This window comes from Malaclemys terrapin, chromosome 8 (assembly GCF_027887155.1).
Source record: "Malaclemys terrapin pileata isolate rMalTer1 chromosome 8, rMalTer1.hap1, whole genome shotgun sequence".
NCBI classification, from domain to species: domain Eukaryota; kingdom Metazoa; phylum Chordata; order Testudines; family Emydidae; genus Malaclemys; species Malaclemys terrapin.
In genome coordinates, this window is record NC_071512.1 from 91315283 (window position 1) to 91339670 (window position 24388).

Consider the following 24388-nt stretch of genomic DNA (forward strand, 5'->3'; position numbering starts at 1 on the left):
CAGGTAATCATCATGTGATCCATTCCCTGTTGCCCATTCCCAGCTTCTGGCTAGGGACACCATCCCTGCTCATCCTGGCTAATAGCCATTGATGGACCTATCCTCCATGAATTCATCTAGTTCTTTTTATAGTCTTGGCCTTCACAACATCCTCTGGAAAAGAGTTCCACAGGTTGACTGTGCGTTGTGTGAAAAAATACTTCCTTTTGTTTGTTTTAAACCTGCTGCCTATTAATTTCATTTGGTGACCCCTAGTTCTTGTGTTATGAGAAGGAGTAAATAACACTTCCTTATTTACTTTCTCCACACCAGTCATGATTTTATAGACCTCAATCATATCCCCCCTTAGTCGTCTCTTTTCCAAGCTGAAAAGTCCCAGTCTTATTAATCTCTCCTCACATGGTAGCCGTTCCATACCCCTAATCATTTTTCTTGCCCTTTTCTGAATCTTTTCCAATTCCAATATATCTTTTTTGAGTTGGGGTGACCACATCTGCACACAGTATTCAAGATGTGGGCGTACCACGGATATATATATAGAGAGAGGGGGCGGGGGGGCAATATGATATTTTCTGTCTTATTATCTAACCCTTTCTTAATGATTCCCAACATTCAGTTAGCTATTTTGATTGCTGCTGCGCATTGAGTGGATGTTTTCAGAGAACTGTAGAATAAAATGTAGAATAAACCTCTCTGCACCTGCTGAAGAGGTTACTGCTGTCAAAAGCTGATTTAACACTTCAACAAACTCTGGTTCCAGGTACTTAGCCAGTAACTTCCACCAATTCAGAGGTTTGACTTTCTTTAAAAACTTGCCAAACATGTACTACATATTTTTGTATTTAATTTTAGTGGTTTTAAGTGGATTTATTTTTAAATCATTGTTTTTTTATCCACGCTGGTCAGTATCTGTTCTGCTTTCTAGGATTAAAATGCTTCCCTACCCCCTAAACTAGTGGTTCTCAACCAGGGTTACATGTACACCTGGGGGTATGCAGAGGTCTTCCAGGGGGTATGTCAACTCATCTAGATCAGTGTTTCTCATTGGGAGTCACGGGGTCGCAAGTGCAGGGCTGGCATTAGGGGGTGGCCTTGTTTTCAGAGGAGCTGAATTAGAATCACTTGACTAAAATCTATGAAAGCCTTGGATCTTAATGTAATCAAACACATCTGAATTACACATTTAAGATTTATACTTGTCCTTTGCTATATTTTGACTGAAGACCATCTGTTTTTAAAGGTTCATAGAGGAAGCAGATCTAAGTTGGAATGGGGAACCAATGACTATCTGATTTTTTTCCCCTTACTATAAGATTTAACAGAGAATTAAGAAGAGCAGCAGTCTATGTGAACAATAGAGGTGCTGCAATTAATTTCATGTTTTAATGCAATAAAGAACATTTAAATATAAAAATTGTTTTATTTAAAAATAAAAATTTTATTCATCGACTTCAATAATGTACACACAGCAGCCAAGGGATTTCTCCTGCCTGTTTTCTGCAAGAGAAAGAAGTGACCCAATCGTTATGAAAATAAGTTGGACTTGGATAAAGTTTGTCAATTTAATTCACTGCTGGCATAAAAGAGATCAAATGCCTTTTTCAAAGGTTTTGTGTTATTATTTAGAAAGGTGCCCAGAACAGTAATAGTATAGAACAGGATCTTTCTCCTTTAAATAGCTCCTGGTCAAGACTGACTTTATTGTTCTTCCCTGTTGACTAATTAACCACTTGAGACAATACCTAATAGCAATGTAGAACCTTTCCTGTGAAGGTCTCAAAATGTTAAAGACACAACATCTCTGTGAGATCACTTTATAGCTTGGGAAACTGAGGCAAAGGTGATACTAAGTGACTTGCCAATACACCAGAGTTAAACAGAAAAAAACAGAAGGGATGGGACCCAGGAGTTCTGGCTCTCTGTCCCTTATTTAACCGCTAGACCCTGCTTCTTTGCCCCCCACCCCCAGTTAATCATCTGTAAAATGTCAGGTCCAAATTCTCAGCCCTGACCTCTGATAGCAGGCAGGTGCTATCACTGCATTGCTTGGCGTATCAGCTGCGATGCAGCTGATTTAGATGCACAACAATGCACATCCATGTTTCAGAGGGAAGGATCAAGTTCTAAAAGATTCCAGGTTTATGTTAAAGAGAAAACAAGGAGCTTTCAACTTGAGAAAACGTCAGCATAACTTTGCTCTATCCTAACTGGACAAAGCTGATATTCCCCCCGTCCCCATGGCTAACAGGAAACAATCACTAATACTCAGCTGAGATTTTAGCAGGTCACATTTCTGTTGGGAGGCAGTTCTGGGACCTGAGTTGTGCGCCATCTCAGCAGATTGCTGAAGAGCTGCAACACACATTTTTTTATTTGGCCTGTTTTCTGATGAGCCGTTTGCTGCACACAATCTATCTACAGACACCCACGCACATTATACTCTGCACGCCAATATCTCCTGAAAAGAATGCTGCAAACCTTTCATTTCTTTTTCAATGGATTTAACATTACTTCTGGGGTTACACAATAGTGTCCTTGTAATCTTCTCCACAGTACTCATAAGCAAAAGTAACTCTTTGGTTACGGCATAGCTTTAAGGGATATGACTGCTTAAAAAAGAGAAAAAAAAAACATTCACCTTTACATACATGTACTGCAGACCGAGCAATGAATAGTCCTGAAAACTATTGATTAAAAATAAACTATTGATTAAAAATAGATTGGATAATTTCACAGTGTATCATCAGTGCAGAACTGGTTATTTTAGAAGTCTTAGTATTTATACTACACAAATACTTCAGTATTTTTCAAGACTATAACAGGGTTCAAAAAAGAACTAGATAAGTTCATGGAGGATAGGTTTATCAACGGCTATTAGCCAGGGATGGTGTCCCTAACCTCGGTTTCCCAGAAGCTGGGAATGAGCAACCGGGGATGGATCACTTGATGATTACCTGTTCTGTTCATTTCCTCTGGGGCACCTGGCATTGGCTACAGTTGGAAGACAGGATATTGGGCTAGATGGATCTTTGGTCTGACCCAGTATGGCCGTTCTTATATACTATTTCTTTCTATTAAACTTGGGATCTTTGGCTAGTTACAATGTCTAACAGACTCTCTTTTATTTTATACCCTCGGCCTGTAAACTCAATTTCTGTGCTAGATGCAACAGAAATTTCTATGATGCTCCTTGTAGTCTCACTGCAATAAAGAAATGTGGGTTTTATTAAAATAAAACTACATTAAAACAAAACAAAAACTACTATTATGCTGATGAGCATTTGTAATTGAACTGTATTTGGGTTAACAGGTTTTGTGGACTATTTTCTAAGGATCAAAGGTTTTGTACATATTAATGGCAATTTATGCTGGGCTGTGAAGGTGAAAAGCCAAAAACACGTTACAGAGTAGAACTGACAATGAAAACATTACAAAATTGAAAAAATAACGCATGATAAAAACAGATTTTTTAAAGTGCCCTCTATCCAAACCTTTCCGTGGCTCCCTTCACCATCTTGTTTCTGCCCAGTTTCTTTAATCAGGAACTTTTTTTGTATGAGGCATGTGTGACAAACCATTTCATTAGAGAAAGTCAACTCTGACTGGGATCTCACTGCAAGATTGAAGTTTTTGCTGCTGCCAGGGGCAGTTTGGTTTATTCAAGTGCATGTTGTATATTTTTCAGTATATTGTCAAGGGTGCCTAGAGGTTGGGACTTTTTAGTTTTATTATAAAGTGAAAAATATATAGACATATTAAGCATTGACTCCACATCCATGTGCCCTTCACCCTTTTGTAGCAACAGAGGTCACAAATTTCTATTTAGACTTTTAATCTTCTACAATAAGAGAGCCCATTGATGCTATGGTTGCCCTTGACAAAAAAGCTTTTGAAAATATATGTAAACAAACAGACCTGTCAGTTACCCCATGAGCAAGTCAAATAACCCAGCAACAACATGAGCAGAAACATTTGACTCCCAAACAAAGAAAAACACCGAGCATACCACACCATCTCCGTATGAGCAAGAAAGACAAGATGTACCTTGAAGCACAGCCTGATGATCAATAAACTTGGGTGGTTATAGACTAAAGGGAAGAAGTGAGTTATCAAGACATTAAGGCCCAGATTTTTAAAGCTATTTAGGTGTTTCTGTGCTCAGCATTGCAACACCTACCTGATTTAGGAGCCTAAATCCCTTTTGAAAATGAGATTTAGGCTCTTAAATCAGTTAAGCATTGCAACACTGAGCGCAGATACCCAAATAGCCTTAAAATCTGGGATTAACATTGTTATTCTAACAGGGTTTAGCCGTTACACTGGTAGGCCACTAGTAAGCTTTCTTTCAGGGCAATTCATTATTTCTGTGATGACTGAACAGTATTTACATTAAAGTGTAATGGAATGTTCTACTCAAAATTCTGCTTTTCTTTATATGGTGTATCCAGCAAGATAACGTGGTGTTGGCCTGTCCCTCCTCCTCCTGGAAGCCTTTTGAGTGTCCCCTCTTCCATCATCATCAAATACCAATTCCCTAGTAACACTGTTGCTTTAAACTTAACTAATAGTGCAGGAGACTGGGAGCCAAAAGACCAGGGTTTTTTTCCAGACTCTACTACTAAATGCCTCAGAAGCCTCAGAACAGTTAATAAATCGCTTTATGCTTCCATGTCCCCACCAGTAGAGTAGGAATACTTACCAACTTTTAAAGTGATTTGAGAAACTTAGATGAAAGGAAAGTTATAAAGGCAAACTATTACATTATATAATCGTATTATTGTGGAGTTATACAATGTGATGCTGTATATTTCATGCAAAAGAAGCCACTTTTTCATGTTCTGTAACAAGATTTTAGCCAAAGTTGGGAGAAAAACTACAACTAAAAAAAAAATCCATAATTTTTTTAAAAATATTTTTTCTTTTATTGCATTCATGCCCCCGTATGTTTGCTTTATATTAATTTGCTGTAAAGAACATTCACCAAAACTACACGTTAAGCAAATGTTGCAGAACAATTGTCAGATTCACCCCAGAAATAAGAGATAGACTCATCCAAGCAGAAAACAGAAATATGCCATTTTGACCTGTGGGTCTCATCAAAAAGGTGCAAATATTCAGTATTTGCAACAAATTTCTGTGAACAACCTAAGCGGTATGAATAATTCACAGAAATAATTTCCCACATAATTTTTAACAAAACTGGAATGGATTATTTGCCGTGCTCTCTTTTTAATTGTTGTGACTTTCTAAAAAAGAAGCCATGCTTAAAATCATACCACCATATACCAGCCAAATAAACTATACAAAGTTTTTCCGTTTTTTTCCTTGTTACTTTCTGATAGAAGTCTGAAGTGAGTTTTAGATCCTACACATTTAGAGACAGATAGAGAACATGAAGGGAACATTCTAAATCATGTAGATACAGCTGGCCCCTACGTTGCCTTTGAAATGACAAGGCTCTACTCAGAACAATTGTTAGAGGAATTATTTTAATCTGAAAAACTTTTCAATAAATGTTTCTTAAGAATTAATGCTTAGGGAATTTATTTATTAATCAGTCACACTAATGGATTAAAAACGTAAAAGGGAGACAAGTTATAAAAGCTAGAGACAGAAGAGACCTGTTATCTTCTTGCCTATCTTCTTCAGAGCTTTGTGAATAACTGATTTTTTTAGTTCTCTGGCAGTTCTGAGAAGTGTTTGTTTTGGGTCAACCAGAAATTGAATTTTATCACAAACTGAGAGGTCTGAAATTTTTCATTTTGGCCATTAACCCTTTATTAACAACAGTGAATAAAAGCAGAAATTGAAAGGCTAAATACAAAAACCAAGGAGGAAGAGCTGACCTTATACCCAAGAGCCCGATGGCTAGGATACTAACCATCCAGGTTCAAATCCCCACTTTGGACAGGGACATCCCAGTTGAGTGCTCTAACCACTGGCCTATCTATAAGAGGAGGGGCACCTCCTTCTCCTCCTGTTTTGTAAATTTATTCAACTGGAAATTTGCTGAAATCAACACGAATTCATCAAATGTTTCAGCCTGAATTTGCATTTTTGGCAAAACAATTTTCAGACAAAAGTTTCACCCAATTGTGCATTTCATCCCCTGCCATCGCAGATCCTCACAGAATCTTCTTTTTCCTGTTTAGATTTAAGGAACGCAGGGGATGGGGCTTCTGCCACTGCCAGAGATTTTTCCAGTGTAAGGTCACTATTTTTCTTCCCACATCTACTTCATCCCATTTTAATACACTGAAAGTTTTGCATTGAGTAAAACTTTCAGAATTAAACCTCTTGTTATTTCAATGGGTATATTAAATTCAGGCATTTAAGAATAGCTAAGAATAGAGGGGAAAAAAAAACTTCTTACCACATCTCTAAAGCCACCTACACATCCACTATTACACATTGGTAATGATCAAAGCAGAACTAAAGAGAGTGTCTACCGACTCATCTATAGAGTCTATCAGAGGCTCAGTCTTCATCAGCAGAGAGAGAATAAAATATCCAAAGGCCATTCTTCAGTTCCATATACAATTCTGCCAACCATGCACAGTATGTTTTTTGAATGCTTCTGGAAAGGATTCAATGTTTTATTAGCACGGTCACATGATGCCACAATCTATTTTTACTTTCAGGTGATATAAAAGCTGGAGGTGAGACTATTTATGAACAAGCGGGTTTTCAATTATTATAATGGAGAGAGCGGTGTATGGTGGTAGGGGGATGGGGTGAAGACACTCCAAAGAAACGGAATATGAGAACATTACACTGAATGGAACATGGTTAAAGTAATTAAATATTTATGTATAGAAAGCATAAAATGTATAGGAATTGTGTGATATTAGATGTAATGTTCCAAGTTGTTTTGGGGAAATCACAAAACTGAACACCACATTTATACATGAATGGCATGTTTTAACTGCATGCATGTGTATTATTTATTGACCAGCTTAGCAGTGTGCATGCTTAATGAGTTCACATCCTGCTTCTACAGATCATAATTTTGAAGGTTCCTGGTCAGGATACCAAATCCTAAATCTGCCTGCTTGACAGCTGCAAATGGGTGTGGGAGAAAAAGATGTGAAATGCTGCCTTGATGCAATCACACGATGTTTAAATGACTTCCATATTCCCTCTGAACAGGATGCTGCTCTTCCTTAATTCAGCCTATTTCAAACTGTGCTCAAACACATTCTCAACACATCCCACGCTTGATGAAGCTTAATTCTCAAGTTAATGTTTTAAGTTCCCTACAGCATGTCGGTATAGGACTTTTAAGAGTATTTCTCTCAATAACTCATCTACAAAAAGAGTTGCCCTTAATAGCAATAATTTTTCTGACTGCCGTGGGCCTAAACAGTAATAATCTCTGATTATTTTTTTAAAATTGTCAAATGTTATCCTTTGCAAGATGGCTTTTTCTTCAGAAAAAACACCATGCCACCGAAGGCTTTATCAGAAGTCTGAACAGCCACTTTGCTGAGGATAATGGAAACCGGCAGTTACTGAGCATAAAATGGATCTGGGATAAATTGCAAAATGAAAAAAAACAGAGCAATCTTTGAAACATTTAGAGGTTTATAGCAGATGTTTGTTCACATTTTCCCTGCTCCCCTTACATTGTTCCTATTAATTTGAGGTTTAAAAGAGAGGCAAAAAACCAACAACCCTCAAAGCGTCTCCCAGTTGCTCACCGCCTCAGACTGTACTTCTATTAAGAAAAGAATGTAAATCCCGAAGTGTCAGAGCTTTTTAGAAATTGTGTCACATTTAGTTTGCTGCTGCTTCTTTCCTTCCCATCAGTTAGTTTGGACTCTGGTCAATCTGAAGGGCGTTTCTGTCAAGTTGTGTATTGTTTAGAGAGACCTCTGTAGAGAACTTAAACCCTAAGTTCCAGGTCCAGCACATTTTGCCAATCTTGGGAGTGAAGGAAATTGACCGATTTGGGACTGTCACATATCACTAAAACCCATTTTTCTCCCACTCCCATCATTCAAGACCTCCAACCCCTATTTATTCTTACCGCTAGGAGGGAATGCCCTGTAGCTTTCTTCCCTTTCCTCTGCTCTATTTGGTGCAATGCCCTCTGCCCTGAATCTTTGGGATGTACCAGCTGGCTGCTCTCCCACATCTTTTATGTTCAGGGAGCCACCAGGGAAAGCCATTGATCCTTCACCCCTATGGGCCTTCTGCAGTCAGGCCATGGCTTCAAGTCTTGTTCTCCCAAAGATCAGTGGAAGAAGAAAGCTGGCTGTCTTCTCCCACTGTAATGGTCTTAACTAAGCCACAAGGCCTGGTAGCACCATAGCAATCTTGGAATTGGGGGCTTATAATTCTATTGAGTGAGTGTAAGGGAGGCCTAAATGTTCACTAGGCCTTATGGAGCAATACCTTTCTTTACGGCTTAGAGGAAAAGCTCTCTTCCCCACTAGGGAGGTCAGGATATTTCCTAGCCCCTGCCAAGAAGGGCCTTGAGATAAGGGAATAGGGAGACAAGTGACCTCGTCTAGCAGCCTCACCCCTCCAAAAAAAGAAAAGGTAGGAGAGCATTTAGATAGTGCTCAGGCCCCTAGAAAACCCAGGGAAGGCTCAACAAACCCAAGAGGTAGTTGGGAAGAGGGGGAGGCCATTGAGTAGATGATAGAGGGGCACCAGGGTCTATTTGGGAAATGGAAAGAGTGTCGGAATGTCCCCTTGCTTTGCAACCAGCCTTAAACTTAAAACCTCCAAATGAACACACAGGACCGTAGGTTAGTTAACTGTATCCAGGGAGGTTTCACACAACTCTAGTGAGAAGCTCTAGCATTTGATAACACTATGGATATCAGGACCTTTATGAAATAATCAAATCAACTCAAGCCTTAAAAGATAAGGCTGAACATGTTTAAAAAAGGGGGCGGGGGCTTTAGTTCTCTCTCTGGTACCAGGTACACACTCCTGACACACATGCCCTAACTGTACAAAATTAATCAGTGAGGGCAGAAAGAACCTGAGCATCTAAAACATATGAGGAGTTACAGTTCTGATCTGACATGCATCTGACGAAGTGAGTATTCACCCACGAATGCGTATGCTCCAATACGCCTGTTAGTCTATAAGATGCCACAGGACTTTGTCGCTTTTTACAGATCCAGACTAACACGGCTACCCCTCTGATACTTGAGTTCTGATCAGGCAAGCTACTGCAAAAAAAGATGTGTTTGAAAATTACACGACTTAGTGTCATGAATTTTATACAGAGGAGCTAAAGGAAAGAAAGGAAAAAACCCAGCCTGAACTACAAAGATTCATACTTAAATTCCCTGGAGTTCAGATTTCATACATTAGCCCTTTACAGGCCTGGGGACAGACAGAAAGTTGGGACATGGGTCTGCATCTGTATTTCCCCCAAAGATTTCTGGATCTGGATATTTGTGCCCTTTTATAGGCTACAAGTGAATACAAATATTACTTACTTTGGTAACACGACCCATTTTGATACGTGTCTGCTACTTTCCATAGAGCAGTGTTTGACCCCTGGGGGTCTGCGAGGGTACTCCAGGGGCCCGCTCATCAACTCCTTCCACTCCCTCAACTCCTCCTGCACGCTGGGGAACAGCTGTTCAGTGGCAGGACGGAGGCACTGGGAAGGAGGGGGAGGAGCAGGTATGGGGCGCGCTCGGTGGAGGGGCCGGAATCATGTCTGCGGTGCTGGCCCACTGATCAACTACTCCCCCTCCCTCCCAGTGCCTCCTGCAGGCTGGGGAACAGCTGTACAGCAGCGTGCAGGAGGCGCTGGGAGGAGTGGGGGGAGGAGCAGGGAGGGAGAGGAAAGAGGCAAGGAAGAGACGGGGCAGGGGTGAGGCCTTGGGGGAAAGGGTGGAGTGGGGGCAGGGCCTGGGGGCCTTGGGAGTCCAGAAATTTTTTAAAATTAAAATGGGGGTCCTCGGGTTGCTAAAAGTATGAGAACCGCTGTCAGAGAGTATTAGCCAGTGAAACCTGAACTGGATTCAAATCCAGAGGACACCCCACCCCTTCTGAGTTTCCTAAATTTTTGGAAACAAATTTGTTATCTTCTGCCATTCTTCACTGGGAACATTCATAGAGCAATCACACAGATTGTTTTCGGCAATTGCACTGAAATCCATACCTTGACAGTACTGCAGTTAAACATCTACTAAAAAGGATCAATGAATTGGTCTAGAATTTCTTAATCACTCAAGTTAAACAATCTTTCTAGCCACAGCCTGCACTGCAGCAAAAGGGATTATGTGCACATCAACATTGAAAATGTTCCTTAATGAGGAATACACAAAGCTGTCACAATAAGAAGCCACAAATGAGATTTAATGAGCAAAATAGTGGTGGTTTTGCAAAACTAGAATGTGATCATATAAGTGATTACGTGTTCATTTCAGCCTTTTAGTTCCACATGCATGTACATGGTGTGTGCGTTGTGTATTTTAGAGATCATTGTGCATGCCACTTTCAGTACAAAAAAATATATGTGCATTCCACCAGCAGTGAGGGTACATGAACTGCATGCCTGGAGCCTACAGCAAGAACACCGCACACTGTATTTGTATTTCTCAGATGGAACTTCACTGAATGGCCATATGTGCTTCAGTAAGTAAAATGTTGGTCAAAGAGGGTTCCAGATTCTGATCTCACATTAGTTTAAATCTGGAGTAACACCATTGGAAGCAAGTCAGTTTACATCAGTAAATTAGACCAGAATTTACAGACAGGAGCTTTGATTCAGGAAAACATGCCAACATGCTTAAGTGCATTCCCATGTTTGGGCCAGGATCCTTATTATTCCAGGTTTGTAGATAATAGGCAAAATTTACTGCTGCTGCAAATTGGCACAATTCTGTTGAGTTCAGTAGAGTTGTGCCAACTTATATCAATAGAAAAAACTTTGTGATGCATTTGGTTCCTGCTCCCTTTCTTTTTTTCTAAATACATTAGTTTAAAATGGGAATTTATTATAATAGCTGTTCTTAGCATCTGTGAAACACATTCAAATTAAAAGAAATGCCATCCTGATAATATTGTGAGGCTTTAAATGTAAAAACTGTAACCATTCTACAAAATGTATACTCAAGCCAGGGCAGCCTTTCTTATTCCTAGCATTAAACAAAAATCAGTCAGTGATTGAACATCAGTAAAATTAAACATGTAATCATAAAGGAAATAGGGGCATATGCTCAATAGATTACTAAGCAAACTGGGTGAAATGGAATGCCACTATACCATGTGTGATTAATATATTCAGCTAACAAACAAAATTTCAGATCAGCAATGTGGTTTGGTTGCTGTTACTCCATTTGTTGAAATTCAGATATATTGGTCTAATAAAATAAAAGACTGCAAAAAGATTTGAAAGACGTACTGCAGAGAAATAGAAAGATTTTCAGGCAGCATAATCTTAAAGATAGAAATGATGGCTGAAGTTATTTTGTTTTTATTCCTGGATCTGTATGATTAGAGTATAGTGGCACTTTACCAACTCTCATGCTCTATGAGCCCTGCACTCATGAAACTGCTCCCTTATATTTCACCCTATGCTAATAGGGATTATTTTGCAAAAATAATTCATTTTATATTACTAATAGGAGTTCATTACAGAATCTGCTATTAAATCTTAGCTGAGAGGTAGGACAAAACTAGCAATTTCCAAAGGCACACAAGGGAGTTAGTTGAATATCAATTTCCACTGACTTTCAAAGAGAGTTGGACACTTAGCTGCCATTGTGCCTTTCAAAATGTCCCCGTAAATAATTAAAACTAATCTGCAGTTATCAAAATAAATGAACCAAATGTGTTTTGGAGATGCATTATGCTTGCTTTTCTACGTTTATTTAATATTTTACATTGGAGAGTAGGAATCCCAGATATTAGTGCGAAATAGCAAGATACAGCTTAAGTCAAACTAGAGCTCTGTACTACTACTCTACACCTACTATTGTACATGTCCTGTTTTTATACACATCCACTTTTTAAATATCCACCTTTACCTGACTCTTTATACTTTTCACATGATAAAAATAAATAGGAAAAAATAATTATTTTAAGCACTAACATATTCAAAGTGACTTTAAAATTGAAAACATACAAAAGAAATTTGAGAGCCTTGAAACTCGGCAGAGAAACCCAAACCCTAAAGTTTGTATCCAAATCAAGACATGCCCAAAAGCAGAGTTCTGGTTGGGCCCAACTATCAAACAAAATGGTCCTTATAAGCCTGCATATACTTTGGTATCTGCACCATTGTTAAGCATTGCTATATGTTTAGCTTTCCTGTATGCACAGCACCACCACTGAAAATCCTGAATGAATTTTTTTATAGTGTTACAAGACTCCAACTGACTGGCAATATGAGGAATCCCAAAAAATGTCCTCTTCTAAAAATGGTACTTCTTTTAATGACAACAAAACACAGGAAACTGCCTCATTTTCCTAAGCGTTCATAAGTCGGCAAGAATGTTTGTAGGTAGCAGGCATTTTCGTGTCCCACTATTTAAAAATGAGGTAGTTTGTGATTTTGCTCACATTATACAAAATGTAACTCTCTCAACAATAGACTAAGGCAAATGCAAAATAGAGTTTTCATTTCTCTTTATCTCTTCGCTGCAGATGTGTTCAAGTATTAGGATCAATAGCAGGGGTGCTGGAACAATTTTTATAACGGGTGTGCTGACGGTGGAAACCATGGAAATCATGTACTTGGTGTTTGTTATTACTACTTCAAGCCAATGGTTGCAGCAGCACCCCCAACACCCCTAGTTCCAGCACCCCTAATCAATAGGGAATTTACTGTGAAGATCAAATGCTTTGCATTTGGAAATTACTCCCTCTGAAATGCCATTTTACTAGAGCATCTGACAGGAGGAAATGAGCTGTTTTTCCTTCCTTCTTTGACTTTATGCTACGCTTACAGGGTCCCTTGTCTTGTTACACAAATACATATTGATAGGCACAGCAAATCTTTAATTAAAAATTGTACACATTTTACACCACGATCGTCCTTCACATGGTTCTACAACCTGGAATAGGTTGCCAGGGAGGCAGATAATGATGCAGAGATGAAATTCAAAGACAGAAACAAGACCAAATTATTCACTCTGGCTTTCAGATTGAGTTGGCCAGAGTGTTGAAATGACCTGGGAAGTCCTGTATCTGGCTTTTCACCTAGTCCACGAAAGGGCAACATTTTCAAGAGGGGCCACTAATTTTAGGGATGCCAATTTATGGGCATCTAATTTAAGATAGCACTTCTGAAGATCAGGTCCAGGGTAAGCCCCACAATGCCAGCTGAAATTGATGGGAGCCAATAATACTCAGAACATCTGAAAAAAACTCAAGTCAGGAATACTAAAATGGGGGAATTTAGTGGTCATTTAAAAAAAAAATAGCTGTAAGCCTTCAGGAAGCTAGTCTTGGAAAGGGTAAAGGCACTGGTCTGGGACTCAGGCAATCATAGGTCAATTCTCAACTCTGCCTCAAGCTTCCAGTATAATCTTGAGCTAGTCACAATCTCTGAGCCTCAGTTCCCCAATGATGAAATGGTAATAAAACTTTACTACTTCACAACAGGAGTATTGAGAGACTAGATTCATCAAAGTATTTTAGCTACTCAGCATTCAGCACCATAGTATCTATTATAAAGAATCTAGATCCCCCCAAAGGCATTTTACCAGTCATACTGTTTCCATCTTATTTGGCCGTGAATAGAATCAAGTCTAGTCTAGGCCAGCCTCAGTTATAGTTATATTTTTTATATATATATATATATATATATATATATATATAGACATAGCTCAAAACTGGACAATCAAGTCCATTACCCAGCCTCTAACAGTAGCCAACCCCTCAGGCTTTAGAAGGGCACAAAGCCTTTAAAATGGAAGATTGGTGGTTAAAATTAACAACATGTGACATGCTGTACAAAAGGACAGCGAATAAAGATATGGTAACAGACCATTCTGGCTGGAGAAGAGAATACACTACAAGAGAGATACTATCCATTTGGACTATATACTGTCAGCTGCATTATCAATGCACAATGCTGTCTTGCCTGAAGGACAAACAATGGATTTTGCTGCATTACGCTTGCTTCTGTCACCATATCTATTCTTTAGGTGCAATACATACTGAAGAGATTTTGCTGTTTTAATATTTTGGGGTTTAAAATCATTAAATCATCAACCTAGGTATATAAATTGCAGCATGTTGGCACAAATACTGAATTTAACCAGCAAGAGATGTACCTTTCCTGAACTGCCAGTCCCAGATCCATTTTTGACCCACTCTTTGACACTTTTTAACAGTCAGTAAGATTTATTATTTTACATTCACCTATCTGAACAACTATGATTAATGTCAAGCTAGCTGCAGAATTAACAGTGTTTGAATTGGAGATGAATTTCTCCACCTGTCCTGGAAGTTATCCCCCTGTTCTCTGATGAACCCATACCTGCCAGGACCTACTTTAATCCCTACCTCATGAAGGTTCTTTCGAAGCCTTTGAAATATAACAATAAATGTAATGTTTTGCTGGGGAGAAGATAACCCTCAAGCAGGGGTGGGCGAACTACAGCCCAGGGGCCACATCCGGCCCTTCAGACATTTTAATCCGGCCCTCGAGCTGTCACCGGGGAGCAGGGGCCAGGGTTTGCTCTGCTCCATGTGTGCCGTGGCTCCGCACGGCTCCTGGAAGCAGCGGCATGTCCCCCCACCAGCTCCTACGCATAGGGGCAGCAAAGGGGCTAGCATGCTGCCCCCACCCTAAGCGCCACCCGTGCAGCTCCGATTGGCTGGGAACCCCAGAAATGGGAGCTGCAGGGGCGGTGCCCGCGGACAGGGCAGTGCACAGAGCTGCCTGGCCATTCCTCTGCATAGGAGCTGGAGGAGGGAGATGCCACTGCTTCCAGGAGCTGCTTGAGGTAAGCGCCACCCAGAGCCTGCACCACTGACCCCCTCCTGCACCCCAACCCCTGCCCTAGCCCTGAACTCCCTCCTGCCTTCTGAGCCCCTTGATCCCAGCCCAGAGCACCATCCTGCACCCCAATTTCTCATCCCCAGCCTCACCCCAGAGCCTGCACCTCCCCCCCCGCACACACCCCAACCTGCTGCCCCGAGCCCCCTCCCACACCCTGAACTCCTCATTTCTGGTGCCACACCAGAACCCTCACCCCCTCCTGCACCCCAACCCCCAATTTTGTGAGCATTCATGGCCCGCCATACAATTTCCATACTCAGATGTGGCCCTCGGACCAAAAAGTTTGCCCACCCCTGCCCTAGGCCCACCAGGAAGATTTTATGCACATAGACTAAAAAACTGTAAGTGGCAGAAGAAGCGTAACAGTCACAAAACACAAGGGCCAAATGTTTTCCGAAGTTCTCATTAATTTTGTGTGACCACCTTGCCCAGGATCTCCAGAAGTGCTGGGGATTAGCTGCTTCCAATGAAGTGAAGTTGCAGATGGGCAACACTTAGAAAAATCAGAGCCTCAGTTGTGTATCCTGACAGGGCCTGTGGGTGTCTCAGGATTTAAAAACCTATCTGAGGGTTCTTTATGACCCTGTAGCCAAATAATCCATTCACCCCCCACAGCCACGAGTTACATGCACTACACTGTCCTTGCAGCGAAGGCTAATGGGGTGTGTATGTGCATGGGGGCTGGAGAGAAGAGTGGAAATGAGGATCCAAACAGAACTGCCCCATCCCACATCAAAAGAAGCTCACATTCTCTGCCTCTGTGTTCCCCTACCATAGTAGGTTGACTCTCTGCCAAGCTACTAGTCTAGCTAGACGGGTCAATACTTTGATTTGGAGAGGAACAGAAAACAACAGTGAAAGGATTCAACTATGCATATAAGAGAGGACCCAGAAGTTGGCTTTGCCTTTCCTTACAAGCTATGGGGAAAATCAGTTTACTTCTCTTGGGTAACCCCCAGAAGCAGAATTATTTTATACAGGGAAATTTATGTTATTTCCCCAAGACTGTATATAGTTGGGCCTGATCCAGAATATTGTAACTAGCCATCCCCTCACACCAAATTCCTGGCTCAAGCCTAGTGCATCTTGATATCAGACCCACTCAGAACATCCCCAGAGATGGGGATGCTCTGATTCAAATCAGAGAATAATTAATCTCTAGATTAAATAAACTTGTTTGTCTGGTTGTTGGAGACCAACCTGGATATATTTTGTTGAACACATTTGACCCTAGGGATGCAATGACAAAAAGAGCCATACTGTACAAACTTGAAATGTAGGTATGTATCTACCTGCAAATGCAGCATTTTCATTGAATGGAACAGAAAAAAAAAATACATCTCTTAACCATACCTTCCAAAAGAATAGAAGATGGACCAAATTATCCATTGCAGACGATGGTTAGTTATTAATTTGGATAGTGACTGATCAAACCATTTGTGAAACAACATAGACCAGTAAAAATGTTAATATTGTTTACAAGGCTGTTTTAAACAGCCAGTACATCTACAAAAACCCAATCAGGTTGCACAGATTCAATGCCACATTAACAAGGAACAAAGATTTTGCTTGGAATGCATAACCCTAGAAGTATAGTGTGATTCTCTAATATCTTTGTTGAAGACCTAGGGGTAACATACAATATTCTGTATCAACAGTAAGGTGCCAAAATACAGATATAATAGTTGTGAACAGAATTGTTTTTCAACACTGTTTTTATTTTGAATGAGCATGAAAAATTCCAGATATAGATCCGCTTCCAAACGTTCCCATAATCAAGGGGTGAAGGATCTTTTAGTTTGTTTGAGGCTACATTCGGCACTCTGTGTTTTGTTAGTATACAACATTACTATTAAATATGTAATTATGAAATGTTAGTGACTGATACTGCAGCTCCTATCAATTGTGCACTAGCAAACTAGAAAAATTCCCTTTATATCTTACTATGCATAACTAAAAGTGTTCCAATTAGCAATATTATCCAGCCTATTTGTGAAACCAAAGTATTTGACTAGTTACCATCAGCCAAGAAAAATCGAGAGAACCATTGCTTGTGCATACACAATTGTCTGCTATTGGTCACCATTACTGATTCAGTCCTTACACCTTTCCTGGTAACTTTTCCTACTATGGCCTGAACTTAGCACCCCAAACCTACCAGTAGCTTTGCTCAGAAAACTACAAAAGACAAAAAAAAATGCACATAAAAACACTTCCATATAAGAGCCCTTAGGATTGCTAGTATTGAGGAATTCATGTATGGAACAATAAAGCATCAATATCTAAGAATATAGTGAAAGCATCATTCTTGCTTCTCCTCTTGGTAACCAAAGGGAGACTTTACTAACCACTGTCAATTACCTGCAGTCCTGACAGTAAGAGAGTCTGGTCCTGCAAGTGCTGCAACACATTGAAGTCAACGGAACAATGGACTTGCAATACTGGATCTATCCATCTATTCTAGTTATCTTATTTCTGACAGTGGCCAGTGCCAGATGCCTCAGGAAAGTGCAAGAAACTCTGTAGTAGACAATTATGGAATAACATGTTCAGAGGGGAAGTTTTTCCCCTAACTCCCTGCAGATCAGGGAATAAACCAGCCCCTAAGAATGAAGTTTTCTATCTCTTATAAAAAAAAGTTATCTAGTCTAATGTAACTGTGGATGTGTTCATTGTTCATATAAATGCCTAATCCTTCTGGAACCCTACTGAGCTATTAGCTTCAATAATATCTTGTGGCAGAGAATTCCACCGGTTAATTATGTTTTGTATAAAGATACTTCCTTCTATCAGTTTTTAATTCACTGCCTTTCAATTATATTGAATGTTCTTGTTCTTGTATTATGAAAAAAGGGAGCACACAATTTACCTCTGTTATGCCATCCAATCAGATTATTTGAGTAAGGGTTACAGGATCAGGCCCAGAGTTACTTAGCAACTCAGTGTGAAGATCCAAATCGCTATAACAAGCCATTATACCAAAGACTGTTGAAAAGGTGGAATTTCATACCTGGTTTTTAAGTGATTTGAATACAATTTGTGTAGTTGTGTCGCATGATACAATTTTGTTACAGGTGTGTTTTCTCTCAACATTTTAAAACTACAGGAGATTACATGCTCTTTGAAAAAGGGACTGTCCTTTCCTACATGTTTGTACAGTGCCTGGTTGGCCTCCAGTAGGCACTAAGGCAATATACAAGTTAAACAATATAGTATGCACTTCTTAACTGTCAGGGTGATTAAGCACTGGAATAAATTGCCTAAGGAGGTTCTGGAATCTCCATCACTGGAGATTTTTTAAGAGCAGGTTAGACAAACACCTATCACAGATGGTCTAGGTAATACTTAGTCCTGCCATGAGTGCAGGGGGACTGGACTAGATGACCTCTCGAGGTCCCTTCCAGTCCTATGATTAATTATTGTGAAATTCAAGACTGATTTACTTCTGTATGCAGGGTAGTTGTAGCCATGTAGGTCCCAGGGTATTAAAGACACAAGGTGGGTGAGGTAATATCTTATATTGGAACTTCTGTGGGTGAGCAAGACAAGCTTTTGAGCCACATAGAGCTCTTCTTCAGTCCGATTTACTTCTTTTAGCCTAGATATTCTATGGCATATATTCAGAATCCACTGTTCTCTGAAGGCAGCTGCCATGTTGGGATTTTTTTGGCTGCTTTTTAAGATGCTCATTATGATTTTTAAGCATACTGTGAAATATAGGTGCCTTTCCTTGGGTATTTTTAGATATAGCAAATATACCCTATTACATGTCAGGCACACACACAACAATTTAATAAATATGATTAAAAATATATATAAATACAACTTTTGCCTGTTTAAAATAAATCCAGCAAGACACCCACTCAAGAGTCAGAAGAGGTGTCTGACACTGTGCCAAAAAAGGTCAATAGAATTAGGTTCTATCTTACTGGCAGAGGAAAACATTACAGAGTCCAGGAACATCCATCAAGAATATTAGGCTCCCAGATGTTTAAATCTAGGGGCTATTAGCTAGAGGTGACCCACATTTATTCTCCGCCCCTTTCCCACTCTGGATAATGAAAATAGATTAGTAAATTTCACTTTTCTTTCTAGTTAACTTCTCTTTCAGGTTCTCAGACACTAGCACAGTATCTCAATGTCACGGTGGCAAACACTGCAGAGGACTTAAGAGAACTTTTAAAAAGTTGTAGTTTAAGGAAACAGCGCGGTTGTAGGTTTTTATAATAGCTTATTTTTATAAAACCTAAATTTCAGGTCAAGTTTCACTGGACAGTGACACTTTAAAAATGTTCTGGTACCAAAGACATGAGTCTTTGCAAAATGATGGTCTTCACAATTAGGATGTTGATTGTATTGTCTAGTTATAGTCCTTAAACAGAACTCTTGTTTTAAACTATTAAAAATTAATCAAACTTGTTAATGATTGTATCCACTAATTCTATTGTCTTGCTTCCTTTCTAGACTCCCTGAAGCATTAAGGTAATTGAAAAACACAGTAAGCAATTTCATAAGGAGTCACAAAACATCCAACCTGTAATTTTTAATTTCTTTTTTTTTTTTAAATGCAGAAATGTTTTATAAAATGTTATTTTCTTCTCTCAATAGAGTCAACAAGAGGCCCTTAATATTTACAGTGTCATTTCTCTTTTCTCTGTAAGGCACAAGGTAAGCAACCTGTGTAGGATGCATCTTTTAAATGGCTATTAATGCTGTCCATAAAGCTCAATACAGGCCTTCGTTTAATTCCTCACTTTAGTTTAGGCAGCACTTTGATAAGCTTATCAGAATGGACCGAACTGACAGTCCGATGACACACTGCAAGGGGAATCAAAGGGTTACATTAGTGTATCATCTCCAGAGAACACACTTTAACCATATAATTCACTAGACAAATAGCCAGGGGGAAAAGACAATAATGAGATTTGCTAAACAGTACAAGGAAAGTAGTAAAACTGAACAACTTCTATTTATTCCTATGAATTCTTCTTGAAATTAAGCCACACTTTTGTGAAATACATATGTTGTAAACAGCAAATGATCTTAATAGCTAAATACCCCCCCAAAAAAAGTTATGGAACAAAATAATTATTATGTGGAAATCACTATGCACTATAGGATCCAATTTCTGTAAATTTCAAAGTAAATATTTAAAAATCAATCCTCAAGATCTTTGTTCAATATGCAAGATAACTACATAACTATTTTCAGAGTTGATAGGAGTACCATAGCAGATTGTAATCTTTATAGTTAAACCTATTCTAGATTCAAAATCCTGCCTGTCATCCTTAGAGAGGCCAGTATTTTTACACTATTGTATGGTGTGAAAACCCGAAGAACTGCAGTCTCAGTACAGCTGCCGATATATGTCCTGATCAATTACTGTATTGTAGGTGGTCCGTTCCTGTCTTTATCCAAGGGACTGTAAAATGATTAAGAAGAATCTGATTTTAACGACCATGAAGTATCTACTCTATTGTTTTATAGTTCCTTTTCCTAGTATCTTGCTCAATAAAGCATAAAAACAGCTTTATATATGGTTGAGTAAAAAACGACAGTTTGAAATATGTTCAAGAAACAACAGGAGGCTTTTGCCATATATGCTCAGATTTGCATCCTTACGACATTCCTATAAGTATCTTATGTCCCCCAGCAGGCCACATTTCCTTTGCAGCCCTTTCATTTCTTTCCGAGTCTCAAATACATAAATAAAAAATAATTTTAAACATTTTTAAAAGCCTGCATCTTCAATCCAGAGACACTTCATGGCAAATATCACCTTGGGTTCCAATGCATTTGGTCCCCCTCAAACAATTGAGCTGCATACCCTTAAAACTAGATTGTGGGCAAAACAAAATTCTATCCCGATAAATTTTAAAGAAAACCGACAGAATCTGGCCTGGGCAACATTTTCAATGACCAGCCTTGTGCCAATGTCAAATTCAGAAAGTGAATTTCCATGTAAGTGATCAATTAACACTTAATCAAATGAGCTTAATGCAAAATACCCCATATTCACATTTATTTTGTGATCAGGACATTTCTACACTACTATGAATCATTGTGAATGCTTCTGTTTTATCACCCTGAGAGGATCACATTAAATAGAAATGTGCATATCTTGAACACCACACACAGTACTGAGGATTTGACTGCAATAATCTAAACATGCTGCATATTATATCATCATTTGCAACAGGCCAGTTCTGAAAAAGCTTCCAGACGGTTTTTAGGAGAAACATACAAGTCCTTCACACACACACAGCACATTTTCCTGCCCCCTCCATTAATGTGTTTAAAACTCTAGGAATACTGCAAGACATACTCAGAAAATAACCTACCTTCCATCATGGTGGCAGAATTGCATTCCTCAATTTCCAAGAAGCCTGAAAAAATACAGGAAAATTCAATTCCAGTTACCAGATGCTTAATGCAAGTCCTTAAAATAAATGCTTTAGATCCCTGATTTGTACATCCGCCAGAGCAAAATGGAAAAGAATGCTAAGGCGAAAAACAGGCCATGGATGCTGCTGTATCCATATCACCTACAGTATCACAGAAGGATGCTGAAAGAGAAAGGGAGAGAAAGAGAGCTTGGCTCACACGCCTGCCAGCGTCTCAGCCAATCCCTCCTGCTCTGTACCTCGTCACATGGTAGCTTGCTTGCATCTCCTGACACAATACCCCTTGAGAACACAAGAACCCATTTCCCATTTTCCCCCCACTTTCACCAAACGCATAACCCCTTTTCGTACCTTGTGACGCACTTCCCCTCTTTATAATCCTATTGCAGCAGCTGGGTGAACAAGATTAATTATCAGCCACTGTCAGATTAAGAGGGCTCTGCCGTGAAATGTGCACATAAACAGGACTGAAAAAAAAAATCAAGTCTGAATAAATAATCAGATTTTACTAGCATTGTAGGTCTCCCTCCATTCTGTGCAATTCCATTCTAATAATATCAGTGCATTCAGAATGTCAGTTTCTGTATATCTCTGAAACAGAGATCTGTGTAGCTTTGCTTCACATTAGTGTCTGCTGATCCCTCTTCTCTCTCTCTCTCAGCTATTCAAGAGAAAATCAATTGGACTGACGTCACATCATAAACAATTATCCCCAAAAGGATGATGCAGAAGAAATTTCATCCAGACCGCCTTCAAGACAGCCTTGGAATTAATTTCGCATGAAGAGCATCAGAGCCAAAGAGCAGGGAATTGCCATTAAAAAGAGGAAACAAAAGACACACATAAGGGAGTGGGGCTCTCAGATCAGGCTGGAAATGCATGAGAATTTCAGGGGTGAGGTCAGGGGAGGGAAAAAACAAAGCTGCGGATAGCAGATTGCAGCCATTCAGCATGTACAACCCCTAAAAACAGAAGCACAACCTGTATTTGCTTCAGCAGTTATCAGAGTCATCTCTTAATTATAGTATTGTGTGTGAAATGCTCAAACAAGCCTTTTTTTTCCTGCCAAGCATGCTGAAATCATCCTTCTACAGGATTCCACTTGAGTCTGATACTGTAAGCTGAGAAAGCGTTCTCTCTTAGAGAAGCAAACTGCTACCGCTCATGAATTTCTCTGCCATTTATAGCTACCTCTGGATTTTCTATGGGACCCATCACTCCAGAATCTGAGTCAATCCTTATCTCTGGTCATGGTGTGCGTTTTTTTAACGTCTCCGTAGTAGTTTTCTGCTATGCAATTTTAAACCAAGTCAGATGGGTCAGGATAGAATTTAACCTAAAAAAAAAAAAAAGGAGGGGGCACACAGAGATGATTGAGAGATTTAACACTTTTAGAGCAGTTATCAGACATGTTACTGGAACTATACAGGTTATATTCTTGACACACCTAATGAGGTGTATCTGACGCAGAAAAGGAATTTTTGCTAATAAGAAAATGCTTCCAATTCCCCCACACTTTGTGCCAAAAATGCCATTTCCACAACTGCAGGAAAAGGGAGAAATCTCTCACGTCTTCATTTGGAGCATTAATACTTGCCATTTCCTTCCACGGATAGGCAAAATTTTGGCCCAAGGCTGCATAATTAATCTGCTCTGGTGCAGAGGTCAGCCCACAGGCAGCATGTTACAGAATCAAGGTCTTAGAATGCAGGGTCTTTGGGGTAGAACCCAGGCCTTACTCTCAGTCAGTTTATTTAGTTAAGTGTCTTAGGTTAAGAGAGGACAGTGACTGTAAATGCCAAAAGTTGTTTAAATAAGGGATGGATTGGGAGAGGGAGTCTCAGCATGCCTGACCAACTCCAAGATACCCCTAGGCCATGCCGTCTGCCTGATACAGTGCAGCCCCAGTAGGTGCAAGTGTTCCGTGCTGCTCTTTTAGAGTTTCTCCAAAGAGGTGGGGCATTTGTATTTAATGAACAGGGTTTATTATAAAAGGAGAAAAAAAAATGAAAATCAATCAGGCAGAGGAATAAAAGTTTAACACAGTAAAGATCTTCCAGTTCTTATGTGCATACCTGCTTTGGGACCTCTCGCCACTTGCCTCAGCTTGTGACGATTTCCTTGACTTTTACAGACAGAAAAGCTGCCCTCCCAACCCCTAGCCAGAAATCTAAAGAGGCGGCTGCCAAAAGTTTTCCATAGCGTGGACCACACTTTAGTAGGGAGAATATTCCCCTTCCATTAAGCAAATGACAACCCTGCAGCAACTACAGCACAACTCAAGTAATATTAGGAAAGCATGTAAAATGTATTTAGCGGTCTATGAATGCCATGTAGCAGATGGAAATAAGGAGTTAGCACCTGCAGATTACCAGCAAGTGATCCACTGAGCAGTGTGGAAACACTGACCTAAAGGAAAGAGGAGTGGCACAGTTATTTGTATACCCCACAAGCTTACAATCTAAGTAGTCAAGACAGATGGATGGGTGAGGAGAAAGGAAGTATTATCCCTATTTTATTGATAGGAAACTGAGAAACAGAAAGATTAAGTGACTGCCCAATGTCATTTAATTTCCCCATTCCTGAGCATACAGGTGCTGCAATTAGGGGTGCTGGGCATGTTACCGCACCCTCTGGCTTGAAGTGGTTTCCATTACATACAGGGTTTACAGTTTGGTTCAATTTTGGTCAATTTCCTGTATGCCCACGGTCATACAGAAAATTTGTGGCAAAGACAAAGTATTGAACCCAGATATCCTGGGACCCAGCCCAATGTCCCAACCAGAAGGCCATCCTGCCACTCACCTCTACCTTAGTCACTCACCAAACACCTACAAAATTTAAATTAAATCAATTCTTTTTTAAAACTAAAATCAAAATTCAAGTTCTCTGTAAAAGCCCAGAAATCTTTAATCTCTCATCTCTTGGCCTAAAGAATTGATTGGCCAACAAACTCAGCCTGGAATAAACCTAAAACCTCCATTTTCTAATACTT

General features: G+C 39.7%; 1 protein-coding gene across 1 annotated transcript in view; it reads right to left on the minus strand.

Moving 5' to 3' along the window:
- Window positions 1–21506, minus strand: part of SGIP1 (SH3GL interacting endocytic adaptor 1) — a 166518-nt gene extending 145012 nt beyond the window's left edge. Inside the window, exon 1 of the mRNA XM_054037211.1 lies at window positions 21331–21506. Coding sequence (XP_053893186.1) covers window positions 21331–21340 — 10 coding nt within the window. The 5' untranslated portion in view covers window positions 21341–21506. The remainder of the gene's footprint in view (window positions 1–21330) is intronic.
- Window positions 21507–24388: the final 2882 nt, after the last annotated feature.